The 22,221-nt window shown below is 36.1% G+C and overlaps 2 protein-coding genes across 3 annotated transcripts; both read left to right on the forward strand.

Annotated features, from left to right (window-relative positions):
* The first annotated feature begins 1,610 nt into the window (after window positions 1–1,610).
* LOC137002984 (neuropilin and tolloid-like protein 1) lies at window positions 1,611–15,696 on the forward strand. The gene is made up of 9 exons (XM_067362977.1): window positions 1,611–1,664; window positions 2,209–2,274; window positions 4,945–5,079; window positions 5,157–5,405; window positions 10,984–11,025; window positions 11,120–11,247; window positions 11,443–11,671; window positions 11,887–12,000; window positions 15,011–15,696. The coding sequence occupies exons 1-9, from the start codon at window positions 1,637–1,639 to the stop codon at window positions 15,592–15,594; spliced, it is 1,575 nt and encodes a 524-aa protein (XP_067219078.1). The 5' UTR covers window positions 1,611–1,636; the 3' UTR covers window positions 15,595–15,696.
* Window positions 15,697–16,503: 807 nt separating this feature from the next.
* Window positions 16,504–20,862, forward strand: atpsckmt (fATP synthase c subunit lysine N-methyltransferase). 2 transcript variants are annotated; one of them, XM_067363261.1, is made up of 4 exons: window positions 16,504–17,184; window positions 18,140–18,277; window positions 20,146–20,196; window positions 20,321–20,862. In XM_067363261.1, the coding sequence occupies exons 1-4, from the start codon at window positions 16,900–16,902 to the stop codon at window positions 20,516–20,518; spliced, it is 672 nt and encodes a 223-aa protein (XP_067219362.1). In that variant the 5' UTR covers window positions 16,504–16,899; the 3' UTR covers window positions 20,519–20,862. The 2 variants fall into 2 exon arrangements, with proteins under 2 accessions (XP_067219362.1, XP_067219363.1); XM_067363262.1 differs by lacking the exon at window positions 20,146–20,196.
* Window positions 20,863–22,221: the final 1,359 nt, after the last annotated feature.

Here is a 22,221-nt window from a genome sequence, read left to right on the forward strand (position 1 = left end):
AAAAAAAATAAAAATACAATATTCAATATTCAATACAAGTTCATAAATGCTGCATGCATAATAATTATAAACAAAATAGTAAAATGCTGTTTTAGATTAGATTTAGATTAGCATGTCACACCATAGGACAACATCCCATGCCAAGTACTTGAGTACCTATATTGGATAAAAAAAAAAAAAAAAGGAACGTAGCAACTCTTAAAGCTATGGTTATCGAAAAGTATAGTATCTGCAGCCAGCAACACTTGCATATAAATTAGAAAGATAGCATGATATATGATTAAAAACATCCTGGTTGTTTTTGTCTTTGAACCTAAAATACTACAGTAGCCTATTTTTAGTTCTGTGATGTTCCAGATTTCAAGACTATTTTTTTTTACATAACCTTATGAAAATAAAATATGCTTTAGCGGTCAGTGGAGAACTGTTAATACATTTTTATGTGACATATTTTGTAGAGTCACTTTTTAACAGCTTTAAATCAGTTGGGGTACTGTATATGCACCAGTTTTGCAATATGTTAAAGTGTGATGGGCCATTCTTTAAAGCACATTTGCTGCAGATTGTTTACATTTATCATACTTGCACACCACAAATTTCATTTAGTGCCATACCTTTTCAATTAAGAGTTTTGTTGACACTGTATGCTAACAGAATCATTGTACTGCTGAAAGATGAGAGACTGAAGCAGGTTCTTTTACAGTATTTCCCTGTGTTTTAAGGCATCCATTCTTTCTTCTGTTAACAAGATCCTGATGAAAAGTAGTCCCACAGAGAATGCCAGTTTAGCAGAAGGCATTTGGGAGCATATTAGTGTCTTGTTTTTCAATTTTTCCTCCACATTTCAGTACGTCTAGTTTCTAGTTTGAGCACAGTTGTGTCGTTAGGTGCATCTAATATGCTGCTATAGTGGAAAATGAAACATTGACATTCTTACATGTTCAAATACCACATGACAGAATGCCTGTTCATGTCTATCTCGTTTCTAATAGCATAAACAAAATTTTAAAAATACAAACTTTTAATGATCTGTCTGTCCTTTGACTGTATGAACAAGGTGGGCCATATGCCCAACCCCTACACAAACTTTGTTGGTCTATCCACATTGAATAAAGTTTTTTTTTTTTTTTTTTTTTTTGTCATATACTATAGGAACTTGACAAAACTCACATTTTAATTTTGCACGCGACAGACACACATATTTAAAAGTGTACCATGTATTACTTTAATCAGCAAATCACTGGTTAAAACCACTTGGACAAACTTCGTCTGTTAGAATATTCACGACGATGTTAGCAAAGTCTGTCCACGTATGAGAGAAGGGATCCTGTTAATCCACTCTTCGTGTCCGCAGGTCTTCTGTGCACTGAGGCGGATTACGCAGATGTGTTCAACCTGTTCCACCAAACAAGTCTTCAACTACACCGTGAGTTCTGGGAATAGCATCAAATTTTTTATTATTATTTTTTTTTTTTTGCAATGAATCTCACATAATCTGTATCGTGTCCATTAAGCAGCCTCTTCTAATGACGGACTGCTTATTATTGTAGCTATATTGTCTCTCAAATTTATCCTTCGCTTCGCCACTACAATTTGCATTTCATGGAATTCAAATTTGAAACCCTTTGGGAGAATCATGGTGCCGCGGGTGAAACTGCTTGTTGGTGAGTAAATATCAAAACAGTGCGATAGCTTATGAAAACGAACATAAATGTTATGTTTCTTTTTATTGCTATCGACCAAGTAACCTATTGGGAACAATATACATGTTCCCCTTAAAGTTTAAACCATATTCTTATATTTAATGTGTAATTTTGTTTGCAATGTTGATGTTTACACGAAAGCAAGTTTATCACTAAACCTCAAGTGGCAGTTAGAACACTCAATAGTGGTGATAAAGTTGGAAAACGCAAATCAACATGTCTTTTCTTATTGATTTTTTTTGTTATTTGCTCTTTATTTATGTACTCTGCGGGACATACAGAAACTATAATGTCATAACTGACTGAGGAAAGTGTGTGTTGGCCATAATTTTGACGTGATGTAGTGTTAAAAGCCATAGATAGAAATGACACTTTATACAGTATAAACACTAAATGCAAAGGCAGTATACTGTACATTAGAGTTGTATTGGCACATTTAAGAACTGTTTAAGCATGAAGCAAGCTATTCTTGACCATCATTATCTCTGGTCATTATTCATTTTAGCAGTTGTTGCAAGTCTTGTCAATCTGGGATTTTCTGGAGCACCAACAGCACCGAAGAGAGTTTCAGGTAATTATCTCTCATCTTAAGTGGGCAAGAAGGGCATTGTGATCTCATGCAAAAACAGTATTGATTGATTCTAACAATGCACACTGTACACTGTAAAAAAAATCCCGTTGTTTCTACGGAAAAATACCGGCAGCTGTGGCTACCAGAACAATACTGTAAAAATGATATCAAACCGTAAACATACTTACGGAGTTACATGTGAATTTTACATTTTAAAAATCCCAGTAAAATTTACGGTAAAATAGCATATTTCATTAACTGATATAATGGTGATTTACCAACCTAATGAAGTACTAATATCTGTTTTGTACCTATATAATACACTGACAGTCACCAAACACAGTGGTGATAAGAGTCACATGATGAATCAAAGTTCATCACAAGCAGATTTTCCACAAGCTGAGGAGGACAATACTAATATATAGACAGTGTTGCCAGATTGGACTAAAGATTTCCAGCCCAACTACAGCTTAAAACCCGCCCATTTCAAAAAATACCAGCCCAAAATACATACTGTTATTAAAACTGTTATAGAATAAAACACACAATTTTTTTTATTATTATTATTAAACAACCAGACTAACACATCGCACATTGGAGAGCACCAGGCTCGCCTCAAGTATATCCAGTGCATCTTTTTTTTTTTTTTTTTTTTATATATAAATGATAATTTTATTAAAACACAAGGTCTACATCGGAAACCTCAGAAGGGGACAACATTTTTTATTGTTCTTGTGCTACTATTGTCAGAACTACAGTTCTTTTCTAATAGGCCAATTCTCAAATCATTTCATTATACTTTTCTTTTTGTATTAGTAGGCTACTTACAAATTTGTGCTTAATTACCAACTAATTAATTTTTTTATATTATCATTATTAAAATTATTATTATTATTTAACTTATAGACCACTGGGCGATTCAACATGAATTCTCGTTTTTTTTTTCCTTCTTTTAATTTTAAATAAAATAATGACTGAATGATACACTGAATCGTCACTAGTAGGGCTGCCCCCTAATAGTCGACCGTTAGTCAGCTTGAAGAGGCTTGGTCGACCAAGATTTTATTAATCGGTTAGTCGCAGAAAAAAAAATCTCCACAGGAAGTGGCGAGGTCACGCAGTCCTAGAGGCACAGATCATTAACTGCAGGAAATCCAAACATTCACCTATCATTTATCGACCTCAAATATGGCTTATCACTTGAAACATGTAAGTCGCCACTTTAGTCCATTCTCTTTAATGTTTGCCTATAGATAAATGTGCGCTATTATTTGGCATATCCAAGTGTTTGTGTGGAGAGCGTGTTTACTGCATGACATGGAGGCGCCGGTGTGATCACTGCACTTAACTTAAAATACTCCGACATTTTTGGTCATAGATAAGAGTAATGCAAAATGTAAAGGGTCTACTTTTATTTCTGTAAACTCACAATAACAGCAAAACGTTGTGCTTTTGTAAAACAATGAAAGCAATCAGGATGCGTTTTCTGATCTCGGTCTCGGTGAACTTGAGCTCGTAACAAGCATGAACCGAAACTCATCGTATAGGCTGCTTTCCTCACAGACACAAGAAATATATCTATAGCTTGGAATGTCTACTTTTAAACGAGCCAATTCAAATGGAAAATAAATATTCTCAGATTATGTAATCCATATGAAACTTGTATATAGGCGCGTCCACTACTGCGGAGATGAGAGATGAGTCAGCATTGTTGACTTATCCGCTCTCCCATTCCTTTCTGTAGGACTTTTTATATTTAACCCACTTTGGCATGATGATGATGATGAATGATGATCACTGATGATGATAATGCAGTTTTGACGATATAACGAATTAGCCTACAACAACCCGCCAATCAAGCTTGAAGTCTGATTGGACAGGATTCCCCTGAACCTTATTGGCTAACCTGAACCATACCTAATTTAAATGTCATCCTAAATTATATAATTTATTTTATAGTTAGTTTTCATTAAAAAAATAATAAAGAATACTGTTTATAGTCAAAAATAAAAACCCGCCTGTTGCATCAAAAACCAGCCCAAATTTTAAAGACCCGCCCCAATGCATTTTTTTCCGGTCGGACGTGACCAAAAGGAGCCCAATTGGGCGGGAACCCGCCCAATCTGGCAACACTGTATATAGAAGGTGCACACAGTGTCATTCACACACACACTAAACACCATCATGGTAACATGCATGAAATTGCATGCATGAAAAATGCAATAAACATTAATTTAACAACATTAGATGTAACATAAAACCCTAATGTACATAACTGATTAGAAAAAAATGAGAAAAACTAAGAAGAAACAGAGTTATTTCAACAAAAATATATTAAATGTGAAGTGTCACACAGGGAATTGTGGGAATGTGAATTTACGTTTTTTTCACTGTAAATTTTACAATGAATTGTTATTTTTCACTTTCAAAAACTGTGAATTTAACGGTATTTTACCGTAAAATTACATTAAATGTACCGTTAGATCTATTACAGTTATTCAACGTATATAGTACGGAAACTTTCTGTAAACCAATTAACAGTTTTTCACCGCAGCATTTTTACAGTCTTTTACTGTTAAAATCACGGTCATTTTTTACAGTGTATTGTTTAATCCAAGTAGTTTTAATCTCACGGCAGTCTTTTTGCTTTCTAACGCTTTGATTCCCCAGTTGAAAACAACTCAGGTGTGACACCGGCGGGATTGTGCGGTTCTTGGGTCAAAGAGCCTGATGGAGGACTTTTTACATCTCCTAACTATCCAGAGAAATATCCTCCTGACCGAGAATGCATATACATAATTGAAGGTTACTCAGCTTACATTCTGACCATTGTTAAGGAGTTATAGTTCCATATTTAACTCAAAGTTTTAATTGTGCCATAGCTTCTCCAAGGCAATGCATCGACCTGTATTTTGATGAAAAGTATGCTATTGAGCCATCGTGGGAGTGTAAGTTTGACCACATTGAAGTCAGGGATGGACCCTTCAGCTTTTCTCCTATCATCGGCCGTTACTGTGGACAAGAGAGCCCGACCTATGTTAGGTCCAGTGGACGATACCTTTGGATAAAATTTGTGGCAGATGGTGAACTAGAAGCCACTGGATTTTCAGCTCGGTACAATTTCACCCAAGGTAAGAGTTCTGTTTGTGCCATTGGTATATACAGGCACTGGGTGGCTGAAATCGCATTTCTCGGTTGAAATTTGTGGGGGGGTGGGGGTCACAGGGATGTCCATGGTGCCGGGCCTGAATATATCATGTTGCCCAGATCTTGAACCAAGAAGCATCTTGTTCTTCAGAGGAAGAACATCTGACCATCTATATAAAGAGTCACATGATCAGTGTCACAAATTTACTTTTTTGATCAGTGACCTGGAAAAACACTTAAAGGTGCTAAAGAGGATCTTTTCGTCGACTGAGAAACCAAAGACTGTTAGTGAGTTTTTGAAATGAGCGCATGCGTAAGAACAACCCCTCTCCTTCACAGCTCATTTCAAGGGAACGCCTCCCAAAACTCGTGCACGAGTATTGGAACACGAGTGTTTACCACCGGCATTCGCTGTGTCGTGTTAGTGGATTCATTATGTCGGACTCACCGCAGGTAACTCATAATCTGCAGTTGTTACTCCCGTCTCCTGACAAAAACATTGCATGCGGCGCCTGTGGAGTGTGGAAAGTTACTGGAGCGCGCAGCCGCGCACGTCTCTCACAAGGAACGTCATGGCAGTGATTGACAAGCCAGAGGGCCAATCGTTTACACAATGATCGCGTAAATGATTGACTGATGTTTTTAAGGCCCGACCTTGTGCACAGATGATGTATATTAATATTATTCATTTTAGTGCACCAAATAAATAGTCTTTTATCAGTTAGTAAAGACAGTTTCAAGTAGTATTGCAAAAATGTATAAAACAAAACATCCTCTATAGCACCTTTAACATTCTGGAAACTTTACATCTTTAAGTTTCTTTGGTTTAAATTGTTCAGCATCTTACAGCTTTAAAGGGTTAGTTCACACAAAAATGAAATTTCTGTCATTAATTAATTACCCTCATGTTGTTCCAAACCTGTATGTAACACAGTTCGTATATACGGGAAGAAGGAGGCGGGAACCGGCGAACATTCAACAAAACTTTAATACAAAAATAAACAAAGAACAAAACGGAAGTAATGCCGGCAGACCCTCGCGGACGTCTGCCAGCCATACAAACATAATAAAACATAAAATAAAGTCCAGGCCTGGTCCTCTCTCGTCCTTCACTGACGTCGCTCCTCCTTTTATGCCTCCGGAGCTCTTCCGTGAGAGACTCGAGGCCAGGTGATGCTCATTATCACTCGCGTCACCGGCCCTGCTCGTCACACTGTAATACCTTCATTCATCTTTGGAACACAAATTAAGATATTTTTGGCGAAATCCGAGAGCTTTCGGACCAATAGACTGCAATGTAATTACCACTTTCAAGGCCTAGAAAAGTTAAAGACATTGTTAAAATAGTCAATATGACTACAGTAGTTCAACCTTAATGTCATGATGAGACGAGAATACTTTTTGTGTGCAAAAAACAAACAAACAAAAATAACATTCATTCAACAATTTCTTCTCTTCCGTGTCAGTCTCCTACACTGTTCACATAGTAAACACAGAGCAGTGCTTCCGGGTTCTACGTAAGAACACCAGCTTTTTGGGAACAAATCCTTCAAATTGTATTTTGAATTGCAGATTTTGTTTATTTTTGTGACTTTTGGACTATACAAAACGCATACACAGTTCTAATGTTGGTTTCATACTGGTGATTTATTCTTCGTAAGAATCGTACTTGTTTTGGTAAATGCTGTGTTCTGTGCTCAGGTCTGATGGCCCTGCATTTGTAGTGCAAGCACACATGCAGCAGCTGAGTGGGGGAGGTTTGTGATGTCTCTGATCCCAGTTAATGAAAGCTTGTCTTCAGAGGAGCACACTCAGTCTGCTCCATGTCCCGAGCTCTGTCCTCCTACTTTAGCTTCACCAAATCCTATTGAAAATATACACTTTAAAAAATAAAAAAAGGGTTTTTTCGCAGTGATACCCTAGAAGAACTATTTTGGCTTCCCCAAAAAACCTTTCAGTGAACGGTTCTTAAAAGAACCATTTTGTGTTTTAGTGTGAAGAACATTTTATAATCTAAAGAACGTTTTTCCACTAGAAAAACTTGTTGTCCATTGGAAAGGTTTCATGGATGATGAAGGTTCTTTGTTGAACCATCAATGCCAATGAAGAATTAGTGTATGGGATGGCCAAAATAATTTGTTTTATGCATTATTGTTGGGTTGCAAAGGGGTCATAAATCTTCTGTCAGAATATTTATAATCCATAATCAGATCATTCAATGAACGGACAAAGAAAAAATGAAAGTAAGTGTTTTTTGACTATTTGACTGAGGTTCGAGACAGATGTTTTGGCCGGTCTTCCTGATTATGTGATGTTAGGCTAAACTTAAATTCTGATTACACCAGTGTTCATCACAGCTGCCTAATAAACACTGAACAGCAATGCTAATCTCCTCTCAGCGCTAAATCCAGTCCAGTTTTCGGTAATGAAGCAGGGACATGAGGAAGAACCTGATGCACCTGCAATAACATCATTGTCCAGAGCAGTGTATATTTTGAGAGTCCTGAAATAAAGGAAGCATACAAAAATCCATGCATCACCACAAAAATCCTATGCCATCTACACACTGTGGAAACCCAACCAAACAGTTTTTTTTTTAGTTTTTTTTACAGTTTTTTTTTTACAGTTTTTTTATACACAAATTTTTCTAATCATGACAATTGAAAAGCAAACTAATTTTAGGATTATAATCCATGATTTTTGGTTATATGTACATCTGGAATACTGTAAAATATTATCCTGCACATCAAAAATTAAAGATTTATCAGAGACCTACATCCATGCGTTCTGTTACATCATCATAAAGAATAATCTTATCCAAGCTGTGCCAGAGGTAAGAAAACACGAGAGGATTATGGCGAATCCCTGAATGATTTTAGATTGAAACCCTAAAGAACTCTAAATTTTTTGTAAATGATAAATTAGATCTAGTTAGATCTAACTGATTTACATTATAAACTGGCCAGAGCCTATTTACTGTTTAAGCCTGAAATACTGTGCAAAAAATACGAACAGGTTTCTGTAAACACACCTACATCTTATTACTTTGCTTCCTCACACTGTGCTGCCTAATCTGTGTGAGGCTGGAGCAGGGATTATTAATCCACGTACAATCATGACTCAAGCCTCAGGACATCATTTCATTCCCTAATCCTATGTGTTTCAGTTAGGCTAAAAGAAAATAAATGATTGTCCTGGGACAGAAGTTCTTCAAGGTCAGGGGGAGAAGTAAAAAATGCATTTTATTTATCTGTGTTTGTCTTTAAACTATCAGTGTAATAAAATTACATATGTTTTAAAAATATTTCCCATGTTCTTATGAAGACGTAAACCTATATTGCCCAGAGGTTTGGGGTCGGTTTCACTTATGCTCGCCAAGGCTGCATTTATTTAATCTAAAATACAGTAAAAATCAGTAGGCTAATCCTGTGAAACATTATTACAATTTAAAATAATTGTTTTCTTTTTGAATATACTGTATTGTTCCGAATATAAAAAGACCCTAATTATAATGACACCCCCCATCCCTTTTTTTAAAGCTGTACATTGTGGAAAGATGCTTTTTAAAGACCAAATCTTGTGTTTTATAAAGAAAAGGCATTTATTTGAAAATAATTTTCATATTGCATATTTTTCATATTTTAATTATTGAAAGTTTGGTAAGTACTGGTAAAATGTCCCAACATTTTAAAATAAAAACTTTTTGGCATAGCATAAAAATAACCTGAAGCCCATCTGAATGATAACAATTAGGCTATCTATCTCATACTGAAAACCATGCAGCCTACCAAAATTTCATTAACAGTAGAAGTGAAATCTTATTCTAGTACCGTTTTAAGTTTTAAAATCACGTAGGGCTTTAGACGGTAAGCTTTTCTTTGACTGTTAGCTTTTTTAGGACTGTCTTTTTGCACTCGCGATCTTCTAACATTACACTCTGACATGCCGTATTTCTTGGCACACTCGTTTTACGTATATTTTACCACCTATTGTTGCCGGTGTATTATTGACATATTATAGACAAACCTGTTTTTTCATATGTATTTCTAAGAAACAATCATCGTCTTATATTCGGAACAATATGTGTATTTTAAAATGTAACGTATTCCTGTGATGGCAAAGCTGAATTTTCAGTAGCCTTTACTCCAGTCTTTAGTGTCACATGATCCTTCAGAAATCTCTCTAAATCAGTCTGATGATTTGCTGCTCAAGAATCATTATTGTCTGTGTTGAAAACATTTACTCAAAAGAAAATCTTACTATCCCTACACTTTTGGACGGTAGTGTATTTACACTGTTTTGTGTGCTGGTCCTCACCAGGCTTCGTAATCAGCATTACTTTCATTGCTAAAGCAACTTTCACAGAAGGATAATTTGGGATAACCAGTGGTTTTTTTTATGGTAGACAACATAACATAAACCTTTAAATTCATGTTCTGCAGAGATCTTTTCAGCAATAAGAACCCACACATTTTGATATTTTGGACAATTTTATGTGAAGCTACTGAACATGAAAACACTTTATTTAATACGTTATTTTGTGGGTTATATGATCTTTATTCAAATCCTTAAAGGTGCCCTAGAACTTTTTTAAAAAGATGTAATATAAGTCTAAGGTGAACCCTGAATGTGTCTGTGAAGTTTCAGCTCAAAATACCCCATAGATTTTTTTAATAAATTTTTTTAACTGCCTTTTTGGGGCATGATTATAAATGAGCCGATTCAGGGCTACTGGCCCTTTAATTCTCCTGCTCCACGCCCACGGAGCTCGCGCTTGCCTTGAACAGTGCATAAACAAAGTTTACACAGCTAATATAACCCTCAAATGGATCTTTACAAAGTGTTCGTCATGCATACTGCATACATGCGTCGGATTATGTGAGTATTGTATACTGTTACATTGTTTACATTGATTCTGAATGAGTTTGAGGCTATGCTCCGTGGCTAATGGCTAACGCTACACTGTTGGATAGATTTATAAAGAATGAAGTTGTGTTTATGAATTATACAGACTGCAAGTGTTTAAAAATTAAAATAGCGACGGCTCTTGTCTCCGTGAAAACAGTAATAAACGATGGTAACTTTAACCACATTTAACAGTACATTAGCAACATGCTAACGAAACATTTAGAAAGACAATTTACAAATATCACTAAAAATATCATGATATCATGGATCATGTCAGTTATTATTGCTCCATCTGCCATTTTTCGCTATTGTTCTTGCTTGCTTACCTAGTCTGATGATTCAGCTGTGCACATCCAGACGTTACTGGCTGCCCTTGTCTAATACCTTTCATAATGTTGGGAACATGGGCTGGCATATGCAAATATCGGGGCGTACACCCCGACTGTTACGTAACAGTCGGTGTTATGTTGAGATTCGCCTGTTCTTCTGAGGTCTTTTAAACAAATGAGATTTATATAAGAAGGAGGAAACAATGGAGTTTGAGACTCACTGTATGTCATTTCCATATACTGAACTCTTGTTATTTGACTATGCCAAAATAAATTCAATTTTTCATTCGAGGGCACCTTTAATCACTCTTTTTGTATTTTGCAGATCCTGATTTCAAGGACATGGGAGTTCCACCACCTCTTCCAGGTAAGTTAAATGTTTTGTTTTTTTTTTAAAGTTGACCTTCTCTGCATATTAAAACCAGTTCACCACGATACATTACTGTGTTTTAATGGTGTAGTTTGTGAGTTTGAGATGAGTGGGCCAGAGGGCATTGTGGAGTCTGTAATGGTTGCAAAAGAGGGCAAAGCGTTGCAGACAGAGGCTGTAGACTGCAGGTGGTTCATAAGAGCTCCTCCTGGCTCTAAGGTAAACCTCTATTCATAAGTGTATTCAATGAAATTAAAACCCAACATGTTGGTCTAAGCTAGTCTTTTAAGTAGTGTTTATCTTGTTCCACATTTCCCTTTCCAATAATATCCTGTTATTCTCCATTATGTTTAATTCAAAATATAAATAAAATAAAAACAAACAAATGTCAACATAAATGTGTCTCCTGCACAGATCTATTTGCGTTTCCTGGATTATGAGATGCAGAACTCGAACGAGTGCAAGCGTAACTTTGTGGCGGTGTATGATGGGAGCAGCTCGGTGGAGCATCTGAAGAATAAATTTTGCAGCACGGTAGCCAATGACGTAATGCTGCTGACTTCAGTAGGTGTGATTCGCATGTGGGCCGATGAGACCAGCCGCAGGAGCCGATTCCGTATCCTCTTCACCACCTTCCATGAGCGTGAGTCATTCAATCATTTTTTTTTAATCTTAACACATTTCAGTAGCACATATAGCTTGCTTTCTAGCATTAAAGTTGTGATTTACCTCTTATTTTATCTGCATATTTGAACTAACACATTATGGGTGCTGTACTGAGTCACTTCAGCAGTTTTTACTGCATGATATGGTAATGTCTCATGTGGTTTCGTCTATAATTATCATTTTGCTCTTCAGCTCCATGTGAAGGAGATGCATTCTTCTGCCATAGCAACATGTGTATTAACCACACATTGGTGTGCAATGGTATCCAAAACTGTGTCTATCCTTGGGATGAGAATGGCTGCAAAGGTATGTAATCACATATTCCAAAATGAAATACTTAAATAAATGTATTTACAAAGCTAATGTTAATAATAAAAGTTAAGCACATTAAAGGGATATTCATCCAAAAAATTAAAATGTTATCATTTACTCAACCTCATGTCATTCCAAACAGTGTTGGGGAAAGTTACTTTTAAAAGTAATGCATTACAATATTGCATTACTCTCTAAAAACGTAATTGCATTATTTAGTTACTTTTTATGGAAAGTAATGCAATACATTACTTTTGCATTACTTTTTCTCACGTGGGCTGGGCTAGCTTGTTTTTTAATAACAACAAAAAAGTTGTATTATTGGCAAATGTGAAGGTCCTTTCACACCAAAAGTGAAATGAATAATCCTCAGGTTGAAAGAAATGCAAATTCACACCTGTACAGTAGAGGGCGCAGCTCAAACAAACCTTTCAGCTGTACTGCCATTCTGAAATACAGAAGAATAGGATACAGTAGAAGCAAAGCTATTGGTTAAAGCTGCAGTCCACGATTTTTCCTCTTTGTTGCCATCTCTGTTTGAAACTTGCAATTGCAGTCATATGCGGAACAGTTATCTGTAGGTGCGTTGTGCCTCGGCACAGCTCGTCAGCGCGGATGAATCTAATGCTTGCTGTCAATCACCGCACTGGTGTGGATACTGTATACGAATTTTCACTGGAAAATATTATCTGGACAAGTAAGTAACATTTCTGCCACTTTTGTTCTGACCAAATGGAGAAAAAAGCATTAGGCCTACAATAAATCGCGCTGCCAATGATGATTAAATCTAAAGATCGCTTAGTTCAGATCACGTCAAACCGTGCAAATTATTATTACTGTTATACTTTGTTCTCAAATTGTTAATGTTAACAACATCAGCATTGCGTGACTGTGTGTATTTAGTGTATATTAGAGTTACCTGTAGATTTCAATTTCTGTAGTCACTCCGCAGTCTGAAGTTTTTTGCTTTTTTGACTACGGGTGAATCTCCAGTTGTCACTGATGATTGTCATATGGACCTTTCTGGATTACTATCCACCATCAAAATGATAAGTTTAATTATTTCAGCTATTGTGAGAAAAGATTATAAATGTGCCACTACCAGCAGCGTCCTCACGTGATAAAACCAACTAGCCTGGACGGGACTCCTTCCTTTCTGTTTTCAGACGTGATGTAATGACGCAAAGACGAACTGCTGCATGCTCGAATTTCCCGCTGAAATCCACCATGTCGCTCTTATTATAAAACATTTTTACAAGCTTACTGTTGTGAATCGCTACAAGATAATTGATAGTTTTGAAAACTGGCTGGTTATGTACTTGCTCAAAAATTGATTTTGGACCTTTTAACCAAAAAAAAGTTACAGACTGCAGCTTTAATAAAGTGAGATTAAATACATAAAGTATATTTGTTTAATTTAATATATTTAATTATTGCAGCTTTGTGCAGTATTATAAGATTTCATTTCACTGTTTTACTCATTTTGAGGAATACTGACTCTGTTTTTGTGCGAGATGAGTAAATGTTCACAATAAAGGATTAGTTCACTTTCAAATTAAAATGTCCTGATAATTTACTTATCCAAGATGTCCATGTACTTCTTTCTTCAGTTGAAAAGAAATTAAGGTTTTTGATGAAAACATTCCAGGATTATTCTCCTTATAGTGGACTTCAATTGCCTCCAAAAGGTTGAAGGTCAAAATTACAGTTTCAGTGCAGCTTCAAAGCGTTCTTCGTGATTCCAGACGAGAAATAAGGGTCTTATCTAGAGAAACCATCACTCATTTTCTAATTTTTTTTTTTTAATTTTATACATTTTAACCATAAATGCTCATCTTGAACTAGCTCTCTTCTTCTCTATTAGAATTCCGGCAGTGTAGACACTGCTAAGTGTATTACTGCCCCCAACAGGTCAAAGTTTGAACTAAATTGTCATATACAATATGCTAGTGCAAGTTTATAATAATTATTACAAAATTTGACCAGTGGAGGGCAGTAATACTCTTAGCAGTTTCTACACTGCTGGAATTATAATAGAGAAAAAGAAGAAGAGAGCTAGTTCAAGATGAGCATTTATGGTTAAACTGTATGTATTTTTTTTTTTTTTGAAAATGAGCAATGGTTTCTCTAGATAAGACCATTATTCCTCGTCTGGGATTGTGTAGAACGCTTTGAAGCTGCAATGAAACTGTAATTTTGACCTTCAGCCGTTTGGAGGCCATTGAAGTCCACTATATGGAGAAAAATCCTGGAATGTTTTCATCAAAAAACTTAATTTCTTTTACAGAAGGACATGGACATCTTGGGTGACATGGGGGTGAGTAAATTATCAGGAAATTTTAATTTGAAAGTGAACTAATCCTTTAAGTCTAGAACTACAATCATCAAATAACCTTTGGACTTGCTTGTGATTTCTCTCAACATGGCGACAGGAGAGCTGTCAGTCAATACATGGGAAAACAAAGTAACTTGCGTTACTTATTTGAAAAAGTAACTTTGATATTTTGTTGTAAATTTAAAAGTAATGCATTACTTTACTAGTTACTTGAAAAAAGTAATCTGAATACGTTACTCAAGTAATGCGTTAACCCAACACTGATTCCAAACCTATATGACTTTCTTTACTCTGTGGAACAAAAAATAATAATTTTGAAGAACTGAGGGTGACAGATACATTTTTCAAAATATCTTTTTTTGTGTCATAGGTAAATGATGACAGCATTTTAATTTTTGAGTGAACTATCCCTTTTTTAGTAGGCTGCTACACTACTTCATGCGAAAAAACTATTATTTTAAATTGTGAAATTTCACAATATTACTGTTCTTACTGTATTTTTGATCAAATAAATGCAGCCTTGATGATCATAAAAGACAGCTTATTAAAAATATTACCGACCCTAAACTTTTGATCGTTAGTGTATATTAATTTAATTATTTGTCATTTAATTATTTTCTAGATTCAAAACATTATACCACATACAGTATTTATGCTCCTCTCACACAGAGAAAAGAAAAGCCACTATCCTGGACAGCCTTGACAACACCAATGTAACCATAATTGGAGTGACCTGCGGAGTGGTGATTATCCTGCTCACCGTGTCGATAATCATTCAAATAAAACAGCCACGGAAAAAGTACATAATCCGCAGGGACGAATTTGACCCCACCTTGCTTCACGAGGCCTTTGAACCCCCGCACTATGAGCTGTGCACGCTACGGCAAGCAACCTCATCCGATGGTGAGGTGTTACCAGAGGATTTCCCCAAATTGCAGCGCACCTCCTCCAAATGCATCCACGGCCACCACTGTGGCTCGCAGGTGTCCAGCACTCGAGGCAGCCGCAGTGATCTCAGTCTGCGAGATGCTGCTGCCATTCTCTCAGAGATGGAGACGTCCGCACAGCCCCAGTTCCCTCTGCAAGCCACCCCTATTGGCCGCAGGAATATTCTGGTGATGAAGCACAGCTACTCGCACGATGGGGCTGAGGAGTGCGACCTGGATGATGAATTTTATGATGGGCCCACCACCAGCCGCGGGCGAGCTGCAATGGACAGAACTGTGCATCGGTCAGTATCCAATGACTTTTGATGGCTTTCCATGCACAGTGTTTGGATAGATTATTTCTTTTTTGTCTTTTGTCTGTTTTATTTGTAGTAGCCATGCACTTGGTTTGTTTTGTTTGTTGACAGACAAAATGTCCTTGTCTAGTCATCATTTTCATCATTTTGCATCCATAAAGGAATATCAACAAACATGGCTGTATATGCATTAAATGTATATGTGAACCATTGAACTGTCAAGTTTTCTTTTCCCGTTTTGCCTATGACAGTGTGCTCACTGTCTAGTCCATATAATTTGATGACTGTTATGCACTTTTGTTTTACTCCTAGTATTGATAAATAATATTAGGACACAGAATCATTGCATATGTATAATTTAAATACTTTAGATTCATGCTGTTTTGTGTGGGTATTATTTAAAACATGACATACAAATATGTCATTACTGTTATGGTTTTTTTCTGTAACAGGCTTCTCTCTTAAATTTTGTGGTTTAATTTAATGCTGTTTTAATTTATTTGTATTTTCATTTATTTTATGCCTGTGTGAGAACATCTGTGCTTGTTTTATACTTTGTTACCCTTCATACTCCAATTTTCATCCTCACATCACATCACTGATAAAATTACAAACAAGTGCAGTTATGCAGTCTGATTGCATTTATTGCATTATTATAAAATGTATTGTAGAACAAAATGCTCTTTTCCCACTGCATGCCTCCTCTTTCCTCGCCTATTGGTAGCATTTTAATGTTGTCGTAAACGCCACAATGTAAACATATATGTCATCCTCGACATATTAACATTTAAATACGATTTAAAAGTGCTGTTACAAATGCCATTAAGGGTTGAAAAAAAAGATGCTGTGCGTAATGAGCCGCGTAATAGTGCCTCCCACTGGTACACAAACGTAATTGCAGGGGAGGAACTTTCGCCACTCTTAAAAAACACCCATAGAAAAGGACTAAATTAACAGGCTGTAAGTCTTAAACCAAAAATTTGTTAGGTTTCTGCAATTTTGAATTAATAGTATTTGTCCATCTGTACGAAGCACGAAGTGACAGAGAGCGGAACTAATGACGCTTCGGTCTGTCGTCGGACAAATAAGTAGATGCACATAATGTCAGTCTCGTAGAATAAGGTGAAACATCTGTAGTGTTCTTATACTATATAGACTACGCAGACAATATACTAGTCTGTATATCTTCAGGATGACGCTGTTAATTTATTTAAATGTTTAGCTCATTGCGTATCTGACCGCTTTTAATCGCACATCTGTCAAAAGCTGCGTGTCTTTGGACATTCAGTAAGGAGGTCAGTGGATTCATTTCAGGATGTCTGACTTTGGCACCGAATCAAATCTATGCTCAGAGACTTATAAGCAGGGATCAGCTGGTGAAGGTACTTTTAAAAAACGACTCGGTATTATTGCAACTTGTGTCGTCGGAGGGTCATTGGTCGCTCTGTATGCAGTGACCGGACCGTTTGTTGCACCAGCACTGAGGAAAGTTTGTCTGCCATTCGTACCTGCAACAAGGACACAAATTGAAAATGTTCTAACGGTTTTGAAAACTAGATCAGGCTCCCTGGTAGATATCGGCAGCGGAGATGGACGGATTGTGAGTTTCCTGATTTGGACTATTTTGTTTTTTTATTTAGAATTTGCACTAACAAACAGTATCATTGATTCAGTACTGTAGTATATCAATATTACCTTTTTAAAGGGTTAATTCACCCAAAAATGAAAATTCTGTCATTTATTACTTACCCTCCTGCCGTTCCACACCCTTAAGACCTTCATTCATCTTCGGAACGCAAATTAAGATATTTTAGTTGAAATCCGATGGCTCAGTGAGGCCTGCATAGCCAGCAATGACATTTCCTCTCTCAAGATCCAGTACTAAAATCATATTTAAATCAGTTCATGTGAGTACAGTGGTTCAATATTAATATTATAAAGCGACGAGAATGTTTTTGGTGCGCCAAAAAAAAACAAAATAACGATTTAAATAGTGATGGCCGATTTCAAAACACTGCTTCAGGATGCCTCGGAGCGTTATGAATCAGCGGTTCAGAGCGCCAAAGTCACGTGATTTCAGTGGTTTGTCGGTTTGACGCGCGATCCGAAACATGATTCGATACGCTGATTCATTTATGCTCCGAAGCTTCCTGAAGCAGTGTTTTGAAATCGGCCATCGCACCAAAAATATTCTCATCGCTTTATAATATTAATATTGAACCACTGTACTCACATGAACTGATTTAAATATGTTTTTAGTACCTTTATGGATCTTGAGAGAGGAAATGTCATTGCTGGCTATGCAGGCCTCACTGAGCCATCGAATTTTATATCTTAATTTGCGTTCCGAAGATGATTGAAGGTCATACGGGTGTGGAACGACATGAGGGTGAGTAATTAATGACATTATTTTCATTTTTGGGTGAACTAACCCTCGAACTACATAAAAGTATTGATGTTAACTACATAAAAGTATGTTCATTAATCAGAGTAACCTGTTTAGTTAAACCATTATCCCTGAATCTCCTAAAAATCTTATTCCTGGTTTGTTGTAGGTTATCGCTGCAGCAAAAAGAGGCTTCAAGGCAGTTGGCTTCGAGCTCAACCCATGGCTGGTCTGGTACTCCCGTTACAAAGCCTGGAGGGAAGGTGTTCATCATAGCACATCTTTCTATATTTCAGACCTTTGGAAGGTGAGAACAGGTCAATCATAATCTAAATGTGGATCTCCATTTGTATTTTTAATCAACTGATTAAGCAACTACTGATCAATATGATCTGTATGAAATCTTAATGTGTTATAAATGTCATTAGACTTAATTAAAATTCTAATCTGATGTGAGCATCCCTATGCCCTACTCAATCTGAAGAGCAGAGCCCTTGAAGTGGGGAGTTTGGAAGGAGCAGGGCACTTATCTGTCATAATGTACCTTTTTAGAACGCGTTTGTCGAAGGAAATAATGAAAGATAACATAATTTCCTCATAATCTTCACCTGGAATGTTACTATTACAGTGCAGCATCCATCAGCGTACTCTATTAACTGTTAATATAATTGTTGCAAAAAAACATACATTTTATAATAAAGCCTCTTTATCTGTATACATTGTGTGTTCTGTCTCTGCTCTTAACTTTAAAACTTGCAGTCTCTTGTTTGGACACTGTAAGACAACACTTAACATTTCTATTCAACTCATTTCTTACCGATGAAACTTATTTACACTTCATATGAAATGTATGGCGTAAATGTGTTTAAAAATATTACAAACAAAACAAAACGACTTTAATTATTCTGTTTATACTTTAACCCGAACTATCTTACCATCTAGCTTTAAAATGAATTTTGAGGACGCATGACCATTAACGATAAAATTTCTTAGTGACATGTATCCTTCGCTAACGGACTTGTGAAAGGGCCCTTTGTGAAGGGATTCAGGTGTTCACTTTCATTTGGAATGCCCCTACAAATGGTGTCCCCTTTCCAAAGTACTCTTCAAGGGTGCAAAAACGCCCTTGGAATTTGCCCTTAAAGTCGGTGTGAATGGAAGTTGCGATAAGTCTTTTTTATTGCAATGTATATCCGATTGAAATGGCTTCTTGAAGAAAATAAAATGTAGGGTAGGACTTGATTTTGTCCATCCATACAGTAGGATGATTGTAATTTGCTATTGCTGTGAACTCATGTGAGTGACAGGTTGTTCTGCCCTCGTGCCAGTAAACATGTCATCAGAGAAGAGTTGTTGTTGCAAAAGGGAGGGGCAGTTATTTTGATTAAAGATTACAAGGGCACGTAACTTTTACAAAAATAGTGATATGCACAGATAAATCATTTATAATAAATACTGCTTTATCCATAAAAATAAGAACTTACTATTTTGATTTCATGGTGACATTAAACTGTACGGAAGAGGATTAGGGCCAAGCAATAATAAAACCATCTCACGATTAAAGTTGTTAAATTGTGAGAAAAAATTTGTTAAATTTCGAGAAAAAGGTCGAGATAAAATGTTGAGAATAAAGTCATTAAATTACGAGAAAAAACTTGTTAAATTTCGAGAAAAAAGTTTAAATGAAATGTTGAGAATAAACTCGTTAAATTACAAGAAAAACCTTGTTAAATTTTGAGAAAAAAGTTGAGAGAAAATGTTGAGAATAAAGTCATTAAATTATGAGGAAAAAAGTTGTTAAATTACGAGAACAAATTCGTTAAATTATTAGAAAAAAGTCGTTAAATTACCAGAACAAATTCGTTAAATTATGAGAAAAAAATTGTTAAATTACGAGAATTTGTTCTCGTAATTTAACGACTTTTTCTCATAATTTAATGAGTTTCTCAACATTTTATCTCAACTTTTTTCTCGAAATTTAACAACATTATTCTCATAATTTAACAAATTTGTTCTCGTAATCTAATGACTTTTTTCTCGTAATTTAGAGTTTATTCTCAACATTCTATCTCGACCTTTTTCTCGAAATTTAACAACTTTAATCTTGAGACGGTTTTATTTTTTTATTATTGCTTGGCCCTAATCCTCTTCCCTAAAACTGTCCTTCTTTCATAGGTCAGTTTTTCAGAGTACTCCAATGTGGTCATCTTTGGGGTTCCTCAAATGGTAATGTAATGTGTGTGTGTGTGTATATGTGTATAATATGTATATATAATATGTATATATGTGTGTTTCCCTGATAATGCATCTAATCTAAGATCTGACAAACATTTTTTTTTTCTCTCCACAGATGGAGCAGCTTGAAGTCAAGCTCCAAACAGAGCTTCAGAGTTCAGCCAAAGTAGTAGCTTGTCGCTTTCCTTTTCCCACTTGGACTCCTGTTGATGTAGCTGGAGAGGGAATTGACACTGTGTGGGTTTATAATGCCAAGACATTCAAACCACACATCGGAAATGATAAAGACAGTGAGAGACAAGAGATGCCATAAGTCTTCAGCAGTGATGAACTAGGAAAACGAATACTTTTTTTTTTTTTTTTTTTTTTTTTTTACAATATTGAAAAACATTTTGTCTCTGTAATATCATTGTAAAATTCAGAATATAGAAAAAGGTGTGTTTGTACGTTTGTCCAGGTGTGACAAAATTCAAAGTCCCATGCCTCCCATATAGTACCACATAGGCTTGTGGTCAGCTCACTGACCTCTGGTGTTGTGCACCACGATCCTGAGTGAGTTTAGGCTCATGGACTTTTCCGGATCCTGTCAGCCTACTCTGTCCAATTTTGCTCCCTGTCAACCTATTTCATATCATAATAAATGGAAAAAAGGCAAAAAAATAAATCACATTTAAACTGATGCTGGTTACAGCTGTATATTTGCTGTCTAATTCTTTTCCCTTCCTCCCATGAGATTTGAATATTTATCAAACTGGCTCAGTCTTGCATTTCACAATGGTTTTGTGGGCTGCACACTAACCTCTGCTGTAGATAGCTGCATACACAGAATCCTAGTTTCAAGTCCAGGCTTGTGGATTTTTCCCGATTCGGTCTGTCTTCGCTCACCAATTTTACGTCAACATATTTAATATCATTATAAATTGCAAAAAGGCAGAAAATGAACACTAAAAAGATTCTGATTAAAGTCCATCCACACACAGGATAGAATCAGCATCTTAAGGATTTCGACGGCTGTATATTTGCTGTCAAATTCTGTTCCCCCCCTCCCATGAGATTCTAATATTTATCAAGCTTGCTTTGTCTCTCACTTTCCAATGGCTTTGTGGACAGTGTGCTGACCTCTGGTGCAGTTGTGTACAAAGAATCCTATGTTCAAGACCAGGCTTAAGGAATTTTCCAGATCCTGTATGCCTTCGCTCACCAATTTTGCTTCAACATATTTAATATCATATATCAATCTTTTTATATACTTATATTTTATGTAGTCTATTTACATACACTGGTGTGTTGTATTTATTTGTTTTATTGCATGTAATGACATTCAGTGAACAGTTGCATTCAGTGTAAGGTTCTTTTGCATGCTGAATGAAATGGTATATTACAATATAGTGTGAAAGCAGTAATAAGGGGGTTATTTTGCTCCCACCGACATAGGAAATGATTACCTTAATAAATGCACCTTAGTATTATGGATAACATTTTATAAAGAATTCAAATGGCTTACTCCAACAACAAAAATCAAAAAATTAGAAACGAAACAATTGATAAAATACACACATTATTACTTACAAAATCAAACTTAGAAACGAAACAATTGCTAAAATCAAATACACACATTATGTGACGCTGCGGATTCGAACCTACAACTTCCTGAATTTCTCACATTTTCTTTCTTTTTTCTCCCCTTCATATTAAGACAACTCTTCCCCAGCTTTAGCCTAGTGGTCAGCACATTGACATATATTATTCTAGTGCTTTGAGAGACCTGGGTCAAGTCCTGGCTAATGTACTTTTCCTGATCCCTTCCTCCTGTCTCTTCCATTTGCTTGACATATATATACAACCACTGCCTGCATGTAGCAGTTTACGCTCGCCTCGCACTGTACCCTGTATTTATAATTAAAAAAGAGATTAACGATGGTATCTTAAAAATATGATAACATAATAATGCACAACGAGTTGTAGTAGTCCTTATGAAAAGCGCAGTCACCACCGGAAAACGTTAGAAAGTGTCGT

The sequence above is a fragment of the Chanodichthys erythropterus genome, chromosome 16 (genome assembly GCF_024489055.1).
Source record: "Chanodichthys erythropterus isolate Z2021 chromosome 16, ASM2448905v1, whole genome shotgun sequence".
NCBI classification, from domain to species: domain Eukaryota; kingdom Metazoa; phylum Chordata; class Actinopteri; order Cypriniformes; family Xenocyprididae; genus Chanodichthys; species Chanodichthys erythropterus.